Below are 15,000 nucleotides of genomic sequence, written 5' to 3' on the forward strand. Positions count from 1 at the left end.
CGTGCCCAGAAGCTATGCTATGGTCTCCCAGCGCCGTGCCACGCAGTGTAGGTGGCGGAGTTAACGTTGCCAGCTATCTGGCGGGTAGCATTTAAGGCATCAAGATATCCCCTGAGCTTACGGTCCTCCATTCCCGCTTACACAAGCTTTTATATCACTACACGTCCTTTCATCTGCTCCTGTTCTTCTTTTTCTGGGAGTCATTCCATCCTATCTTTCTCCCCTTGAATAGCCATCCACAGCCGTCCCCTTCCAAACGAACACCATGACTGCGGGCGAAAGAGTACAGGTTCCGGATTCCTGTATAGAAGTCTCAGCGCTTTGCCCAGTCGAGGGCACACTATATGGCTATGCTCCCAGCATCGGTGCCAATGCCACCTTCGCGGCCATCTTCTTCATCTGCCTGATCATTCACCTCATACTTGGAATCCGATACAAGACATGGACCTTCATGATCGCACTAGGATTCGGATGTCTGGGTGAAGGGATTGGTTATATCGGCCGCATTCTCCTGTGGAACAACCCCTACGACGAACTCGGATTCCAGATCCAAATCTGCTGCCTGATCATCTCCCCTGCCTTCATCGCTGCCGGCGTCTACTTGACCTTGAAGCACATCGTTATCAACTTCGGCGAGCGCTGGTCCAGACTCCGACCGAGCTGGTATACCCGGTTCTTCATCGGCGGGGATATCCTCTCGCTCGTCCTGCAGGGCGCCGGTGGAGGTATCGCAGCGACGGCCGAACGCGGTAGCACCATGTTGGATGTCGGGACGAACCTCATGATTGCTGGCGTGATCTGGCAGGTCGTCTGCTTGGGCCTCTTCGGATACTTCCTCGCCGAGTACACATTCCGTACGCACCGCCACCGCGACGAATTGACTCCCGAGTCCATGACCCTGTTCCACTCGAAGAAGTTCCGCCTCTTTGTCGGCGCCACCATGACGGCCTATGTCACAATCCTCGCTCGCTGCATTTACCGGATACCGGAACTTACGGGCGGGTGGGGGAATCCCTTGATGAGGGCAGAGGTGGAGTTCATCGTTCTGGAGGGGTTGATGATTGTCATTTCGGTTCTCGTTCTTACGGTGTTCCACCCTGGGTACTGTTTCCCTGCGTTGGCGAATACGATTGGAAAGTCACGGAGGCAGAAGAGTTTGGATGGAGATAGCAGCATTGAGATGATAGATCGCCCCTACCCCGCTTAGAGATGGCCTTTGATCTCTCCTTTTCAGCTCGGTCGAGCCACGATACAATATAGATCTCCTTGGTTCGGTTTAGCTTTACATGATCTTGCCGCTAGCTGCAGAATACGTTCTGAAGGACACAGCACTATGCTGGGCGTTCGGGTTCCATTCACCATTGCAATGCCTTCTGAAAATGCATTGGCAGTTATCTATCTACAATGATACCTTGGAAAGTATAATATTAGTGATGTACAAGGTGATACTGAGAGCGAGAAGGGTAAGCTTTCTCAACACTGACCAGCTTGCTTTACCGATTATTTGGTCGCGGCTACTAACTGGGCATTGGCTGAGTGGCTCAGAAGGATGACGCGCGTTCTCGCATGGAAACCTCGTATTTAGGGCGCCTAACTTACGTTCACCTTTCAAAGCTTATGACTCGGTTTTTCTCTCCCATTTCACCGATGCGTTCCGGCAAACAGGACACTTCTTTCTCTCCTGTCAACCGCGTCGGGCATCCGCAAGTCCCATCGCGAATGTTGCATGATGCATCGCAATGATTCCGGCCTACATCCAAGGACATATGCTAACCTTAGGATAAGAGATGACGAGGCAGGACAAGCTCCGACCTCGATATAGACAAGATGCACATTATCTATTAATACCAATAACCAGGATCGACGTTCGCAAGGGGTTCAATACCCGTTTACATCTCCCACGGCCTCATCTATATTGACTATATTGGCACTGTGTTACTTTCCTGCAGAGAATTCATCTGCGGGTCATTTAGGAGCACTACGCATGCATACTTTCAGGTACTGCTGCTGAATATCAGTATGCGCACCAATCAATACTCATCGCCAGTATTCCCGGAAATGGTACACTAACCGCAGATCAACTATATGATTCCAACACCATATATATAAATTTTTTGAGAGAAGGGACTGGTATATATGTTGGGGTATGGAGTCGCTCTCTCGTCTTTCGTACTCATTGAGTCACTCGTACAGGCCGCTGAGAGGGATCCCAGCGAACATCCCAAAATGGTGCGGTTAGCGTCTTTCATTCCCATCCTGGGAGCTGCGACATTCAGCAATGCTATACCGACAGGCGATCTCCCATTATCTGAGCCCGTGGCTGTTGAGCGCGTTTCCGTCGATTACCGTCAAGCCAGCTACTGGAAGCCGCCGATGAAGTCGAACATCCAATTCATTCTCTCTGGCATCCCCGACGTAGACGACGACTACATCCGGCCACTGGCAGGCATCTACGAGATTGACATGTTCTACACGCCCGCAGAGACAATCAAAAAGATGAACCAGTTGGGACAGAAAGTCATCTGCTACTTCTCTGCAGCGACGGCTGAGAACTGGAGAGACGACTATAATCAGTTCAAGAAGCAGGATCTTGGGAAGGAGTTGCCTGACTGGCCTGGAGAGAGATATCTCGATATCCGGAGAGCCAACGTCTTCGAAGTGATCAAGAAGCGGATCGACCTCGCCGCACAGAAGGGATGCAATGCGATTGAACCAGACAACGTGGGTATGTAAACCGTTCTCCCTCACCACCTACCCAAAACTAACCCTGTCAGACGTCTACTCCAACGACAACGGCTTCACGCCCGAAATCACCCCTGGCGACACGGTAGCCTACCTGCACAAAATCTCCGCCTACGCCCGCAACAAGGGCATGTCCGTCGGCATCAAGAACTGCATCGAGATCCTCGGCGACATCTTCCCCGACGTCGACTTCGCCATCTCGGAAGAATGCGTCCAGTGGCTCAACTGCACCGCCTATGCCAACTTCACCACCGCGCCGCGCGCGGGCCTCGAGGGCAAGCCCGTCTTCGAGGTCGAGTACGTCAACTACACGTACACCGGCGGTTGGAGTGATCAGGGTGTGGCGCTGAATCCGAGCAAGTTCCGCCTCACTAATGTGAATTTCCCCGGTTTGAAGGACGAGAAGTTGAGGCGGAAGTTGTGCAATTTGGATGAGGAGGGGGCGAGCTTGGAGAAGCCGTTTTTGAAGATCAATTCGATTATCAAGACGTTGGAGTTGGATGGGTTTGTTATGTTTTGTGATGGGAGCGCGGAGATTACCAAGACGAAGAGCGTTGATCGGGCGATGGCGGGGAAGAGTGGGATTGTAAGGAGGAGTTGGGCGAGGGAGAGGATGTGGAGGAGGATGGGCGGGAGATGAGTCGTCTTGTTCTCTGGAATCTACGGGGGGATATTGCCTAGTGTGAACATACTATTTCGCTATGCTTTGGAGCCGTCGACTAAGATCGCGGTTCGTGGTGAATGAACGAATCTCGTGTTCGTTGGTGGAACTCCAGGGCTTTGAACTGACGATAACCGCATATGTACGGAGCATATGAGGGATTAGCGAACTACTCGGAATCTGAGACCGGATTAGTGACTTCTTTATGGCACCCAGGTATGGAACCAAGCCGCGCGAGAGTGAATTGTAAGACAGCAGTTTGAGGTGTGTCCGTCGAGTTATCCGCAAATCGACACCCCGTTTTCCGTTGCATTTCCTCATCATTTACCACTGTATCAGAGAGAGACCCTTTCTGCTTTCTAAAGTCTGTAAACTTACATCTTCTATGCTTTCCCCGGGTAATGACTCGAAAATGCGGAGAGGTGGGGTATGGACCTTGTTACCCCGGATTTCAACCTCGGCCCCAAACTCGCCTTTGCTTATCCCAACCTCATGCAACAAAGATGATATATCATGCTCCTACGTCAGCTTGGGCTCTGGCATCTAACCCGTAACAGCAGCCTTCCTCCTCTACCATGGCGCCCAAGAACGATATCCCGGCCTATGTCCTAGGTGTTGGCCTCACCAATTTCATCAAGCCGCGGAAGCAGCGCTTCTATCCTGAGATGGGATATGAGGCAGGTGTGAAGGCTATGTTGGATGCTCAGATCAACTACGACGATGTCGAGACGGGCATTGCGTGTTACTGCTATGGCGACACCACCAGTGGGCAGCGCATCTTCTATCAATTTGGAATGAGCCAGTACGCTATCCCCCTTCAGCCGAAGACAACCTCCTTTTGACAGACTGCAGAATCCCCATATACAACACGAACAACGCATGTGCCACTGGTTCCACCGGTCTGCACATGGCACGCACCCTGATCAAGAACGGCGCAATCGACTGCGCGCTTGTCATCGGTTTTGAGCAGATGAATCCCGGCTCCATCAAGTCCGTCTGGGGCGATCGTCCCTCTCCCATGGGCCTCTCCATGCGTATGATGGCCGATACTCGCGGTATCACCGACTCTCCGCCCAACGCCCAGTACTTCGCCAACGCCGGAAGGGAGTACATGGAGAAATACGGCGCCGAGGCCCGCGACTTTGCAGAGATAGCCCGCATCAGCCACGAGCATTCCCAGCGGAACCCCTATGCGCAGTTCCAGCAGAAGTACACGCTGGAGGAAATCGAGAAGTCGCCCATGATCCACTATCCCCTGACCAAGCTGCAATGCTCTCCCACCTCGGACGGTGCCGCTGCCGCCGTCATCGTCTCCCAGAAGTTCCTCGATGAGCGGCCTCACCTAAAGAGCCAGGCTATCCTTATAGCCGGCCAGACTCTCTTCACCGACTCTCCACAGCTCTACTCCAAGAGCAGCATGGACCTCGTCGGTTTCGACATGACCAGGCGTGCGGCGCAGGCTGCCTACAAGGAGGCCGGCGTAAGCCCAAAGGACATCAAAGTGTGCGAGATGCACGACTGTTTCTCTGCAAACGAGTTAATCGTCCTGGACGGTCTGGGCTTCTGCGAGCCCGGAAAGGCCCACGAGATGGTTCGCCGCGGCGACATCACGTATGGCGGAAAGGGTCCCGTTGTCAACCCGTCAGGAGGTCTCATCTCTAAGGGCCATCCCCTCGGCGCCACTGGTCTTGCTCAGTGCGCGGAGCTGACCTGGCAGCTTCGTGGCTGGGCGAATAACAGGCTCGTGGATGCAGACGTCGCTTTGCAGCACAATCTTGGCCTCGGTGGCGCCGTTGTCATTACAATTTATAAGCGTGCCGATGGAGGTATGAATAGGAAGCTCAGTGATGAGGAGGTTGTCCAGTCTAGCCAGTTCTCATACAATCCCGCTACCGAGGCGAGATATGTGACCAAGGAGGAGGGAGAGAAGGTGCGGAGCAGGAAAGCGAGAAATGATTATGCGCTGGGTGATACCCTGGAGAAGTTGCAGAGTCGGTTGTAGGCTAGTGATGTTGGAGTACCCTACGCTAAATGCGAGTGGTAAACTGTATATTTGAGAATCTTTCTTGGTTCGCACGTCCTGACCATAATTATAAAACCGTCACAGCGAACTTATCATGCACCTGAAACTATGCGAGACAGGTTAAAGAGATAATGAAACAAGTGTTGGATGTTTAAGAGAAGTAATTCAGGAGAACGGGAGCAAGCGAGACTGGAAGGCTAAAACACTCTAGGCTCCGGAATAAACCAATCAGCTGTACCGATACGCGGGCTATTTTCTGCAGAACCTTTCTAGATCTCTAGGTAGGCTGGGGGGCGAATATATAGCTGATATAATGATATACTTCAAAGTTCTCCCCTGACCTCTACCCGTAATCTGCCCATACCTCATATACAAATCAGGAGCGCGCATAAAGATATTAAAGAGAGCCTTTTTACACAATCCTTGCTAAGATGTCGTACGCAAGTCTCAGGTAGGAAATCGGTATGACGGCCGTGTCCTGAGCCCGATGCGGTGAATGTGACGTCGCGTCCCCCGCTTGTCGTGATGCTAAACTAGCGTGCTACGCGTAGAATCATATACGGACCCCATGTTTACATCAATATATACCTCTCGATTCTCGATCCCATTCCCTCTCTGCCCAATTTCACATTGTGAGAAACCTAGATTTTAGGTTTACACACTTCATACGGTCTAGCAAAATGATTTCTCAAGGAGATTGGGAGGTGAACAGGGACGACGGTCCACGTCATGATGAGCACCATGACGTCCATATCCAAGGCTTCCACGTTCCAGTCGATGAAACGTATTCTTTGCTACCACGGGGAGCTTGGTACCCGACCGCCGACATAGTCCATGAGGGTCCACGCGATAATCAGGAAGTCCCAAATCAAGTGCAGCGACAACTTCTTCAAGAGCTTTCTGGGGCTGTTCAACTGCAGAGTCCGCTACCTCCCCTAGGAAACACAGGAATTCTTGGTGTCGCTCCTCCACTCTCCCCTACAGGCACTTCATTAACCCCACCCCGCCCAAGGAGGTCTTTCGTCCTGCCATCCCCTCCCGACCATCGTCCAGTGCGGGAAAGCCGGATAGCCAAGCCAGCCAGGCCAGACGGGTCAGACAAGGCCGCACGACGCCGCGCCTATTCCAAATCCATAGGCCTGCATACCCTTCGTCTTCTGGCTGACGCAACATCCTCTCCTAGGGACTGCGTAGATTCCGACATGCAGGTATGTTATCCCCTAGGGACGTTGCTGATAGGCTTACGATTAACCAAAGTACAGACACTCTTAGGGCATGCCACGGCTTTGGTGGAAAGCAAGCGACGTGAAAGGCGATCTGTGAAGGTTATGCTAAGAGCACGCCAACGTCTCTTGATAGATTGCGTCGGAACCATGCTTCAGCCGGGACCAGACTCATCACAGGATCAGCCAGATCCAGTGCCCAGTTTTGACGGCCTATCGTTGGACGAGGGAAGCGGGGAAGGCGTCTAACGGCTATTCTAGAGCCTTGGATTATTAGATCTGCTGCCGATACTCTCTCTATAGACAAGATATGAAGACTGAAATTTTCGAGTACGACTGCTAATGTTCCGCCACATTCACTTCCCGCTCCCAATCCCGGCAACACACAGTTGAAAAGTCCGAAAAACGGTTGATGTCCCACAATTACATTCGCTATCAATATCTAATTCAATAACCGCTCACTACGCGCTCGAGGACCTCGTTCATAAATACAGCCCCCAAGATACACTTCAGATCTATCAAGCCTCCAAACCGAACCTCACAGCCACAGCCGCGCCTCAACCGCGCTGTGCCGCAACCTTAAAGCGCCGGATCCGTAGCACAGCCAACCTCGGCGACGGCATTCCCGCATGCATGCGGCAGTGTCCGTGGTGCATGGTATATGCCGGGGTAATCGTTCATGCTAAGATGCTGCGGTTCCGCTATCTCAACTACTAACCTTGAGAGGAAAGTGTAATGGACGTGGGAAACTCGCAACTGTCCGTTACAAGTATTTCTTTTGGGAATTGAATAGATGTGTTTAAAGAGGTCTAACGTATACAGAATAGAATGGGGTTGATGTAATAATACAATGGTGAGAAACAAACATCTTCTGGAATGCCTTCTAGCCCATGCGTCCATAAATTCCAGAATGGACGTCGTACACTCATTATACCCAGCCTCATCGATCCATAACCTAAACAGAAAACGCCGCGCCATGTCATGCCATACAACCCATATCTTCCCACCCAGATACAGAACAAATGAGATTCGTATCCTCTTGTGCCCTTCCATGCATATACTGGTCTAAGCGCTACACCACCCAACGAAAACAAAAAGGGATCCATGATCCGAAAATGGGAACCTTAGGAAGAACTAATAAAACAAAAACTTCTAAGACGGTGGTCTTACGGTGAGCTTCGGCGAAGCCCGCCTAACGTCCTGCACAACCGGCATTTGCTCAATCTCCCAGGGACGATTCGCCTGCATCTCCGAGGCCGCCGTATTCAGCGCCGCATTTTCAGGCGACGTGTCGTCCCTCCAGAACGTGAGTGGCGTGCGAGGCGGTGTTGGGGCCGTGTTGGAGGATGACGGAGAAACGGGGCTGATCTGGTCTTTATGGGACGAGTTTCGAGGAGAAAGAATGCGCTGGTTTCGTTGGCGATGTGGGCTCGGCGGTTGAGGCACTGGGAAGGAGGGAGGGTTTGATGTGGGCGGCGTGTGGAGGTAGTAAGATGGAATAGAGGGAGTCGTGCCGATGCTTTGAGTTGGCGTGGGTTTGGAGTATCGTGACGAGGAGATCGTCGTGCTTGGGCTCGCGCTCGCCGGATTGGGGGCTACGGCGAACTTGACGGTGGCACGACGGCTGTCAGGCCTCTGCCTCAAACTACTCGTTCGAATCGGGTACTTTTGAGCTTGGGGGCGGCGGTTCTGTGGTACCACAACGTAACGTCCGGTCGCTGGTGAAGGAAACAGAGAAAACCGAGGGGACGGCGGCGAATTGCGCAAGTTCAAGTTCGGACTTGACTTAGCCGTTCTTCCATAATGGGAACCGGAAACGGTTGGGCGCGGACTGTACAATGGTGGCGGCGGCGTTGGTTCTCTTATGGGAGAGATACCATGAGGCGAAAGAAGTGGTTGAGGAGAATATGGAGATAGACACTGCGGCGACAAAGCTGCAGAGCTTGCAGTCTGAGGACTGATAAGGTCACTGGTAACAGTTTTACGCGGCTGTGAAGGGGGAATATGCAACCTCAGACTTGGACTCTTGGAGCTTGCTTTCGAACTGAGTGGGGTAGCCCTTGGAGAGCTGTACACTGGAGGTGCTAATGGACTCAACGGTGCAGGTGTTGGGATGCGTGGCGAGACATCTGGACTTCGCTGTTTGGGAACACTTGAGTCGATCGAATGCAGTTTTTGGCCTCTCTTCGGTCTTGCGAACAGCTTTGATGCTTTATCACCCCTGAGCCCTCGGGGTTTCCAATCATTCTTTCCACGCCGACGGGTGGATTCGCCTGCATCGAAGAATCTTTTCATGAACGGAAGGCATGCGGTGCTTATGCTTAGGGAGACGTGCACCAAGGAGCAGATTGCCGGAACCCAGAGCTTGAACTCCGGTTTGTCGTGTGGTGTGATAGGATAGAGGTAAACCAAGCGAACAAGCGCAACGGAAATAACCAGGATACGGGGTGCAAAGCAAGCGACAATGGCGGCCTTTCGAGAAAACTCGATATTGAGATATGCGACCAGGTTGACGGAAAGCATAATGATCGCGACGTCCGTAGTCATGTCGATTATGCAGAAGACGATCCAGAAGACACCCTAGCAAGGTTAGCGCCTATGCTATCACTCAAGATTAATAGTTAATACGCGAACATAACTTACAATATTATAACAGTTAAGCGTCATTGTTGCCCATGGCCTTGGAACCTTACACTGAAAGGCCGCCGCAAGTAGAGACGCAGTGCACCATATCGCGACGAAGATAACCAATCCAACGACAGCCTTCTTCAGGCCTCGCTGCGCCGCACTAGCATAGATGAAGGCGAGGAGAGACAGTTTTGTGAGGCACAGCGATGATATGTAGAGAAAGTTCGAGGAATATAAGCCTTTCATGAGGGTGTCGGCGCGGGCTATGGTAACGGGCTCAAAGACACCCAGACCTTCCGAGGAGAGTAGCAGAGTCGTCGCAGAGAGGCCAATTCCAAAGAGCTGAATCAAGTCAGTTGAACCCACATAACGGCTGAAGTGTACCTACTGTTGCAAGGAACATGAGCAAATCATCCAGTCCAAGTCGCCGTACCCGTGCAAATCGAACTGCCTGCCGTGCCAGAAACATGACAACAAAGATGCCCGTCAGGATCCATGTTGCAATCATGACCGCCGTCGACTTATTGTTTGGCGTGATTGGAGCCGACCGCGCGGTTATTGAAGTTGAAGAAGGTATCCACATGTTGAAGAGAATATGCTGAACGCCCCCCGACCCAACCCAAGACCTAAGAAAAAGGAAGAAAGGAAAAAGAGAAGAAATCAAGTGATCGTACCCGAGAAGTCAGAAGACATGTCGAAGCCAAGTAGTCTCAACAAAAATGGCCAGAAGTCGAAGAGAATTTGGGGGGAGGGGCACAGATAGGGGATCAGGTCGTTCACGTCGTTCGACGCCCTGGTCCGCAACCCTGTTCCAAGTTCGTCATAGCATCATCGACGGAGGAATCATCAGTGCGCCGTGCGGCGTGCCCGTCCATATTCTCGTCGAGGCTGACCAGCTCGGACAGAGATCTGGGTTAGTGAGGGCAATCCGCCCGGGCTTGCGCCTCTGTGACACCCTGGCCCTCACCAAAGATGGCCTGCAACATGGTGACGCATGTCAGCGGCGCCATCCGCTCAGCCCTATATTTGAAGTGGGCGCTTAAGTGGACCCAAAAATTGTAATACCAAGCCGTAACGGGGAAGAGGCGTCAATTTTGGGGGATTTATGCTTATTGTCGCACAGCGCAGTTGAAATAGTTAACGTCATAGGCCAATGCTGGGCGGGAGTATCAAACATGGAGTGCATGAACTGGACGGAAGGCCGGCTTCGAGGAGCGCCATGCTTCACGCAGTGCAGGTGGGGGTTCCTTTGAGGTGATGGTTGTCCTTGTCCGGCTTGGATTGAAGTGGTGAATGCCTCAGCCTCCGGCCAGCCATCCAGAGCAAGATTCCACAGCCTCCCAATCCACGCCCGATGCCAGCCTCAATACTCTGCATATGTATGAGGTCCCGCTTCGTCACCCGATGGCCCCAGATAATTCCTCGCGCATAGGTAGTAGATCTGACCACTTCCCCCAAAACGCGACTGCAGGGACCTTGTAAACGGTTGTCTCTAAAAACGCGAGTTAAAAGTGTTGTGCGACGGCTGGAGGCATACAGAAAAGTTGGCCTCAGCAGGAAGTTGACTGGACGGACGTATTATTGAATGCGACAGATCGAGATGCATTCACTCCAAGTTTGCTGAGGGGCGATTTCAAAGGCATCGGCGCAAAGTAAATCCATACCGGCAGGGCCGCGCGTTCAAACCTACTATTCATTCATCACTTCTTCCGGCAACCACTTGGTATCCAGCTCTTCCTTCAACTAAGCCACCATAGCATGCGGGAAGGCTCGCATACTAGCAAGACGCCATATAACAGTAAGCCTCTACCACGTCGGTACGGAGCCGTAATATAGTGTTAGCGACACGGTAAGTTCTAACATGCGAAACGCTGTTAAATATTGCTACAGCCAGTAGTTAGCTATTTACGCGTACAGCTTGCTTCTAAAATACACCTGCCTATAGCTGCTCAAGCTGTTTTATCCATTCTATCATTGACGTACTTTTTTCTCTAAGTCTAAGTCTATGCTCATAATCACGATTTCTGCAGAAGATTATGTGCTCCAATGTCCAATATCCAAAACCATCCCATGCGCCATGACGCGTGAACATCGAGGAGTCGATGTGTGTGTCAGCGCTCCGTCCTGATTCTCCTTCTCGGCCCTGGATCATTTTTCATCAGCCCTTCTTCTTTCATAAGTGCTGAGGGGTCTCCCCCATCACTAGTCCTTACTCTCTCTGCGTTCTCTTCGCCTCTCACACTCCCATTCCCATCCTACAACTGGGCCAATGGCGTCCTTTTTCTCCTCCTCCTCCCAAACGGGTTCGTCACCAACGCCGCTACAAACAACCCCACCGTGATCCCAATCGCCACCTGGATGACCGAAAAGCCTACCTTCAGCGCCACGTTATTCACCAAAGGGGTTTCAGCATCCGCTCCGGATACAATCGTCGAGCCCGTTGCGTTCCTCGTCATCTGGTCCGCGGAGATGATACCGCTGACGAGGGAGCCGGACACGGACAGCCCCGAGGGGACCTGTACGAAGATGGCGGGGATCATGGCGGTTGCTGCGAGTCCGTAGCCAGTTCTTCGAGCACCAGACGGGGAGACGCCGAGCACCGAGGACGCAGACGACGGAGCGGCTGCATCGCGATATCTATGACGCTGGGTTGTAGGGAAGGGGATTTCTTGTGGGGCGGTAGGTTTCCGGCCTTTATCTCCCCGGCGAAGAAAGCGTGGGATGAAGGACCTGGACACTCTAGCACTCCTCAAGCGGGAAATCAAGTGCTTGCAGACCCTACTCCAGCGAGAATCATTCTGCAGAAAGCGCAACCAGTGATCTTCGATGAGAGGCCATAGCTTCGCTTGAAGATTGGCACTCACGCCTATGGCAAACGCACCAACGGTGCTGGAGACTTGAGAGTTGCCTCTGACGTACTTGGCGGTGTTGAAACTGACGGCGTAGCCAATCATGGCGATACCAACCATGGTGGGCATCTGTTTCAACCTAGCCTGGTTGATGATCGTGAGACAGATGGAGAAGAGGAACACGAACAAGTAATTCCAGGCGCTATTGTTGCTTAAAGGATTCTCGCAACGGGTAGCTGACGTGGCGTCCTGATAGATCGATCCAAAGACGGCGCTGCCTAACATGATTCCGAAGCCCAGGATGAACGAGTAGATGAGGGCATAGACCATGCGCACAGAGCCGGGGACCATTTGCCGAGCCTGCAATTCCAAGGATGCGCAAAGAACAATGTACCCAGGCAAGATGAGGGCAATGGAAGATTGCGCCATTGCGCTGAAGCAGAATACTTCGTGCCCTCTGGACTGGATGCTCCCCAGCGCTCGAGAGACGAAGGAAGTGAGGAATGCCGCAATGATTTCGAACATGTTTCCCATAAGCTCATTATGAGGTACCACGATCAACTGCAGAAAACCTAGGCTGCATCCAAGTGCGAAGCAGGCGGGCATTTCGATGGGGCGCGCTTCAAAAGCGAACGGACCCACGGTGGCAGACGCAAGGCCATAGAAGAATACTCGTAACCACCGATTAAAGTGCGCTTTCCGTTGAATAATTTCCTCGAGCAGTTCCGTAGCCTCTTCCAAGGGCATATCGCCAAACGAGACAGCCTTATAGATCTGGTAGACATCCAGTAACTTGTCCAGCTCCACCCCTTGAGATGTTCGTATAAGCCTTACTTCCGAGGTATGAGTCGACGGGTCGTCAAAAGCCATGATCATACAGTTCGGCATGTATAAAAACTGCGATTTGATCTCGAGACTCTCCGCCGCTTGTTCCATGAAATCCTCCAAGCGATGTGTAGGCGCGCCGTACTTCATAAGCGCCTCGCAGATCTTCCGCAGAAACCTTTGGCGAGCTATAGTGTCCGCAAGAATTAGGCTTTCCGGGCGGTCAAGCTTGGACTTTGGGGGTTTCAAAGCGGAGGTGAGGTGGGTGAAGGTCGCGAGTGACTGGGAGGAGAGATTCCGTATCAAACCGGGTCTTTGCTTCCTGCTCTGGGGATTTAGGTGTTCGCTTGACCCCAGATGCCCAAGAGATATCGTAGAGCTGTTCGCACTTCTGCTGTACCACGGTCGTCCATACCGTCGAGACGGAGTGGTCGCACCTGATGGAGTGCTTGATTCCGACATGGGAGAATGCAACAAATCATTGAGAGTCGAGGTGTCACTGAATGCCAGACTTCCTGAGCTGGGATTTCTCCCATGACCAGTAGCTCTCCGTCGGTGAGCCGGTCCAGGCTTTTCAGGTGCTGTTGAGCTAGCGGTTGTTCGATGGGAGCTAGAGTGACCGGCTGTGTGAGGGGTGATGCGTTGACCTGCTGTTTGAGAAAGGGTTGCAGCTTTCAGTAGCATTCCCAGCACACTTGTGCGGTACCTAGGCCGTCTCGACATGTGCTCCTCTTCGGACTCGGGAGAGTGCGCCGGTGTGACCTCTCCAGACTGGAAAGGACTGTCGTCCTCATGATAGAAGTCTTCTTCCCGAATATCAGAACGTTGGCGACTGTACTCTCTGAGCAACCGATTGGCTGTTTTCAGATCGACATTTGGGTTCCGTTCATCGTCCGGATCCGTGAGCTCAGCCTCTTCTGCATCGCGGTGGACATTTGGGCCCGACGATAAGCCATGGGAGAAAGATGGATCGAAGTCCCGAGAACGGTCGCGCGAGCTAGAACGTGATACGGGCGCCGAGGCTGAATAGGTTCCTACAACTTTGGAAAGCTTTACAGCCGACTCCAACGCTACTTTTCCAGACCGTGTCTTGTCGTTATCCTCCTCTTCTTCCTCCTCTAGGTAAAACCGAGTGGGGCGGCGTCCAGTTCGACGAATTGCTGGTCGTCGTTTTGGGACATTGACGTAGGGCTGAAAATCCTGGAGGCTCTCGGATATCTCCTCATGTGACATCTCATGATGCAATCCGCGCCCTTTGCCGAACTCCGGCGGACCATTTTCAGGCGTTGCAGGTGCATGGGTTGGCGTAGGGCTACTACTCCGAGCTGGTGTCGCGGGCTCCGAAGTGAATTCGACACGCTTACGGCTCGGTGTACTTTGGCCGGTTGAATGCATGTCGGCACGGGGAGGCCGTTTGGGAGGTGGCTCGCTTTTGAAATCCATCCAAGATCTGAAGGAAAGGTGACCTACTAATGATACGCGTTAATGTCTTCGGGTTATTGTGTTGTCAACTGCTTGAGAAGATGAAGTGGATTGAGGGGAGAGCGCGAATGAAAGCTCTAATATGTGGAAGTTGATGTGTGCGTCGAGCCGGTCCGTGAGCCGTTGTCAGGCAGCAGATAAGCTGGAAAACGGAAATGGTAGCTGGGAGGAACGCTGAGGTTGGCGGTATTGTGAGGGTATGAACAGTGCACATTCAGGAAGTAGGTGCTTGGTTGTTAGCAACTTCCGGCCTCCGAGTGCGTACGTAACCTTCTCTAGATGTGCGTAGTAAGCGGCCTATTTTCCTCTGAAACGGCATTGGATCTAGAAGGGTCGAAAAATGGTGGTCGAGCCAGCACCTCAACAAAGAAGATAAGGAAGGAGAAAGGAAAGTCTACTCAAGGACACAATCGATGCTACCAAGAGAGAGCAATATCCAGCAAAGTGGAGCCCGTGAAATCATCCATTGTGAATATTAGAAAGAGGAATCAAGTCGTCCGGGTAGCTGAAGAGAGATAAAAGGGGGTTAAAGCAGAGGGGCTGGCGGAGAAGATGTCGAATGATGTC

At 52.3% G+C, this 15,000-nt stretch overlaps 6 protein-coding genes across 6 annotated transcripts; 4 read left to right on the top strand and 2 right to left on the bottom strand.

Annotated features, from left to right (window-relative positions):
• Positions 1 to 265: 265 nt before the first annotated feature.
• On the top strand, positions 266 to 1,845 carry EI97DRAFT_448418 (RTA1-domain-containing protein; the record flags this gene model as incomplete). Its single annotated transcript, XM_033800158.1, has 2 exons — positions 266 to 1,154; positions 1,796 to 1,845. The coding sequence occupies 2 exons, from the start codon at positions 266 to 268 to the stop codon at positions 1,843 to 1,845; spliced, it is 939 nt and encodes a 312-aa protein (XP_033657302.1).
• Positions 1,846 to 2,226: 381 nt separating this feature from the next.
• EI97DRAFT_440057 (uncharacterized protein) lies at positions 2,227 to 3,382 on the top strand (the record flags this gene model as incomplete). Its single annotated transcript, XM_033799600.1, has 2 exons — positions 2,227 to 2,725; positions 2,775 to 3,382. 2 exons carry the CDS (start codon positions 2,227 to 2,229, stop codon positions 3,380 to 3,382), a joined length of 1,107 nt encoding a protein of 368 aa, XP_033657303.1.
• Positions 3,383 to 3,897: 515 nt separating this feature from the next.
• Positions 3,898 to 5,676, top strand: EI97DRAFT_499137 (thiolase-like protein). Its single transcript, XM_033802587.1, has 2 exons — positions 3,898 to 4,205; positions 4,256 to 5,676. Exons 1-2 carry the CDS (start codon positions 3,979 to 3,981, stop codon positions 5,403 to 5,405), a joined length of 1,377 nt encoding a protein of 458 aa, XP_033657304.1. The 5' UTR covers positions 3,898 to 3,978; the 3' UTR covers positions 5,406 to 5,676.
• Positions 5,677 to 6,106: 430 nt separating this feature from the next.
• Positions 6,107 to 6,939, top strand: EI97DRAFT_499138 (uncharacterized protein; the record flags this gene model as incomplete). Its single annotated transcript, XM_033802588.1, has 2 exons — positions 6,107 to 6,634; positions 6,689 to 6,939. The coding sequence occupies 2 exons, from the start codon at positions 6,107 to 6,109 to the stop codon at positions 6,896 to 6,898; spliced, it is 738 nt and encodes a 245-aa protein (XP_033657305.1). The 3' UTR covers positions 6,899 to 6,939.
• Positions 6,940 to 7,801: 862 nt separating this feature from the next.
• EI97DRAFT_440060 (uncharacterized protein) lies at positions 7,802 to 9,860 on the bottom strand (the record flags this gene model as incomplete). The annotated part of the gene is made up of 3 exons (XM_033799601.1): positions 7,802 to 9,229; positions 9,293 to 9,619; positions 9,666 to 9,860. The coding sequence occupies 3 exons, from the start codon at positions 9,858 to 9,860 to the stop codon at positions 7,802 to 7,804; spliced, it is 1,950 nt and encodes a 649-aa protein (XP_033657306.1).
• Positions 9,861 to 11,532: 1,672 nt separating this feature from the next.
• EI97DRAFT_448420 (DUF1212-domain-containing protein) lies at positions 11,533 to 13,062 on the bottom strand (the record flags this gene model as incomplete). Its single annotated transcript, XM_033800159.1, has 2 exons — positions 11,533 to 11,825; positions 12,138 to 13,062. 2 exons carry the CDS (start codon positions 13,060 to 13,062, stop codon positions 11,533 to 11,535), a joined length of 1,218 nt encoding a protein of 405 aa, XP_033657307.1.
• Positions 13,063 to 15,000: the final 1,938 nt, after the last annotated feature.

This window comes from Westerdykella ornata (assembly GCF_010094085.1).
Source record: "Westerdykella ornata strain CBS 379.55 unplaced genomic scaffold EI97scaffold_3, whole genome shotgun sequence".
Lineage (NCBI taxonomy): Eukaryota > Fungi > Ascomycota > Dothideomycetes > Pleosporales > Sporormiaceae > Westerdykella > Westerdykella ornata.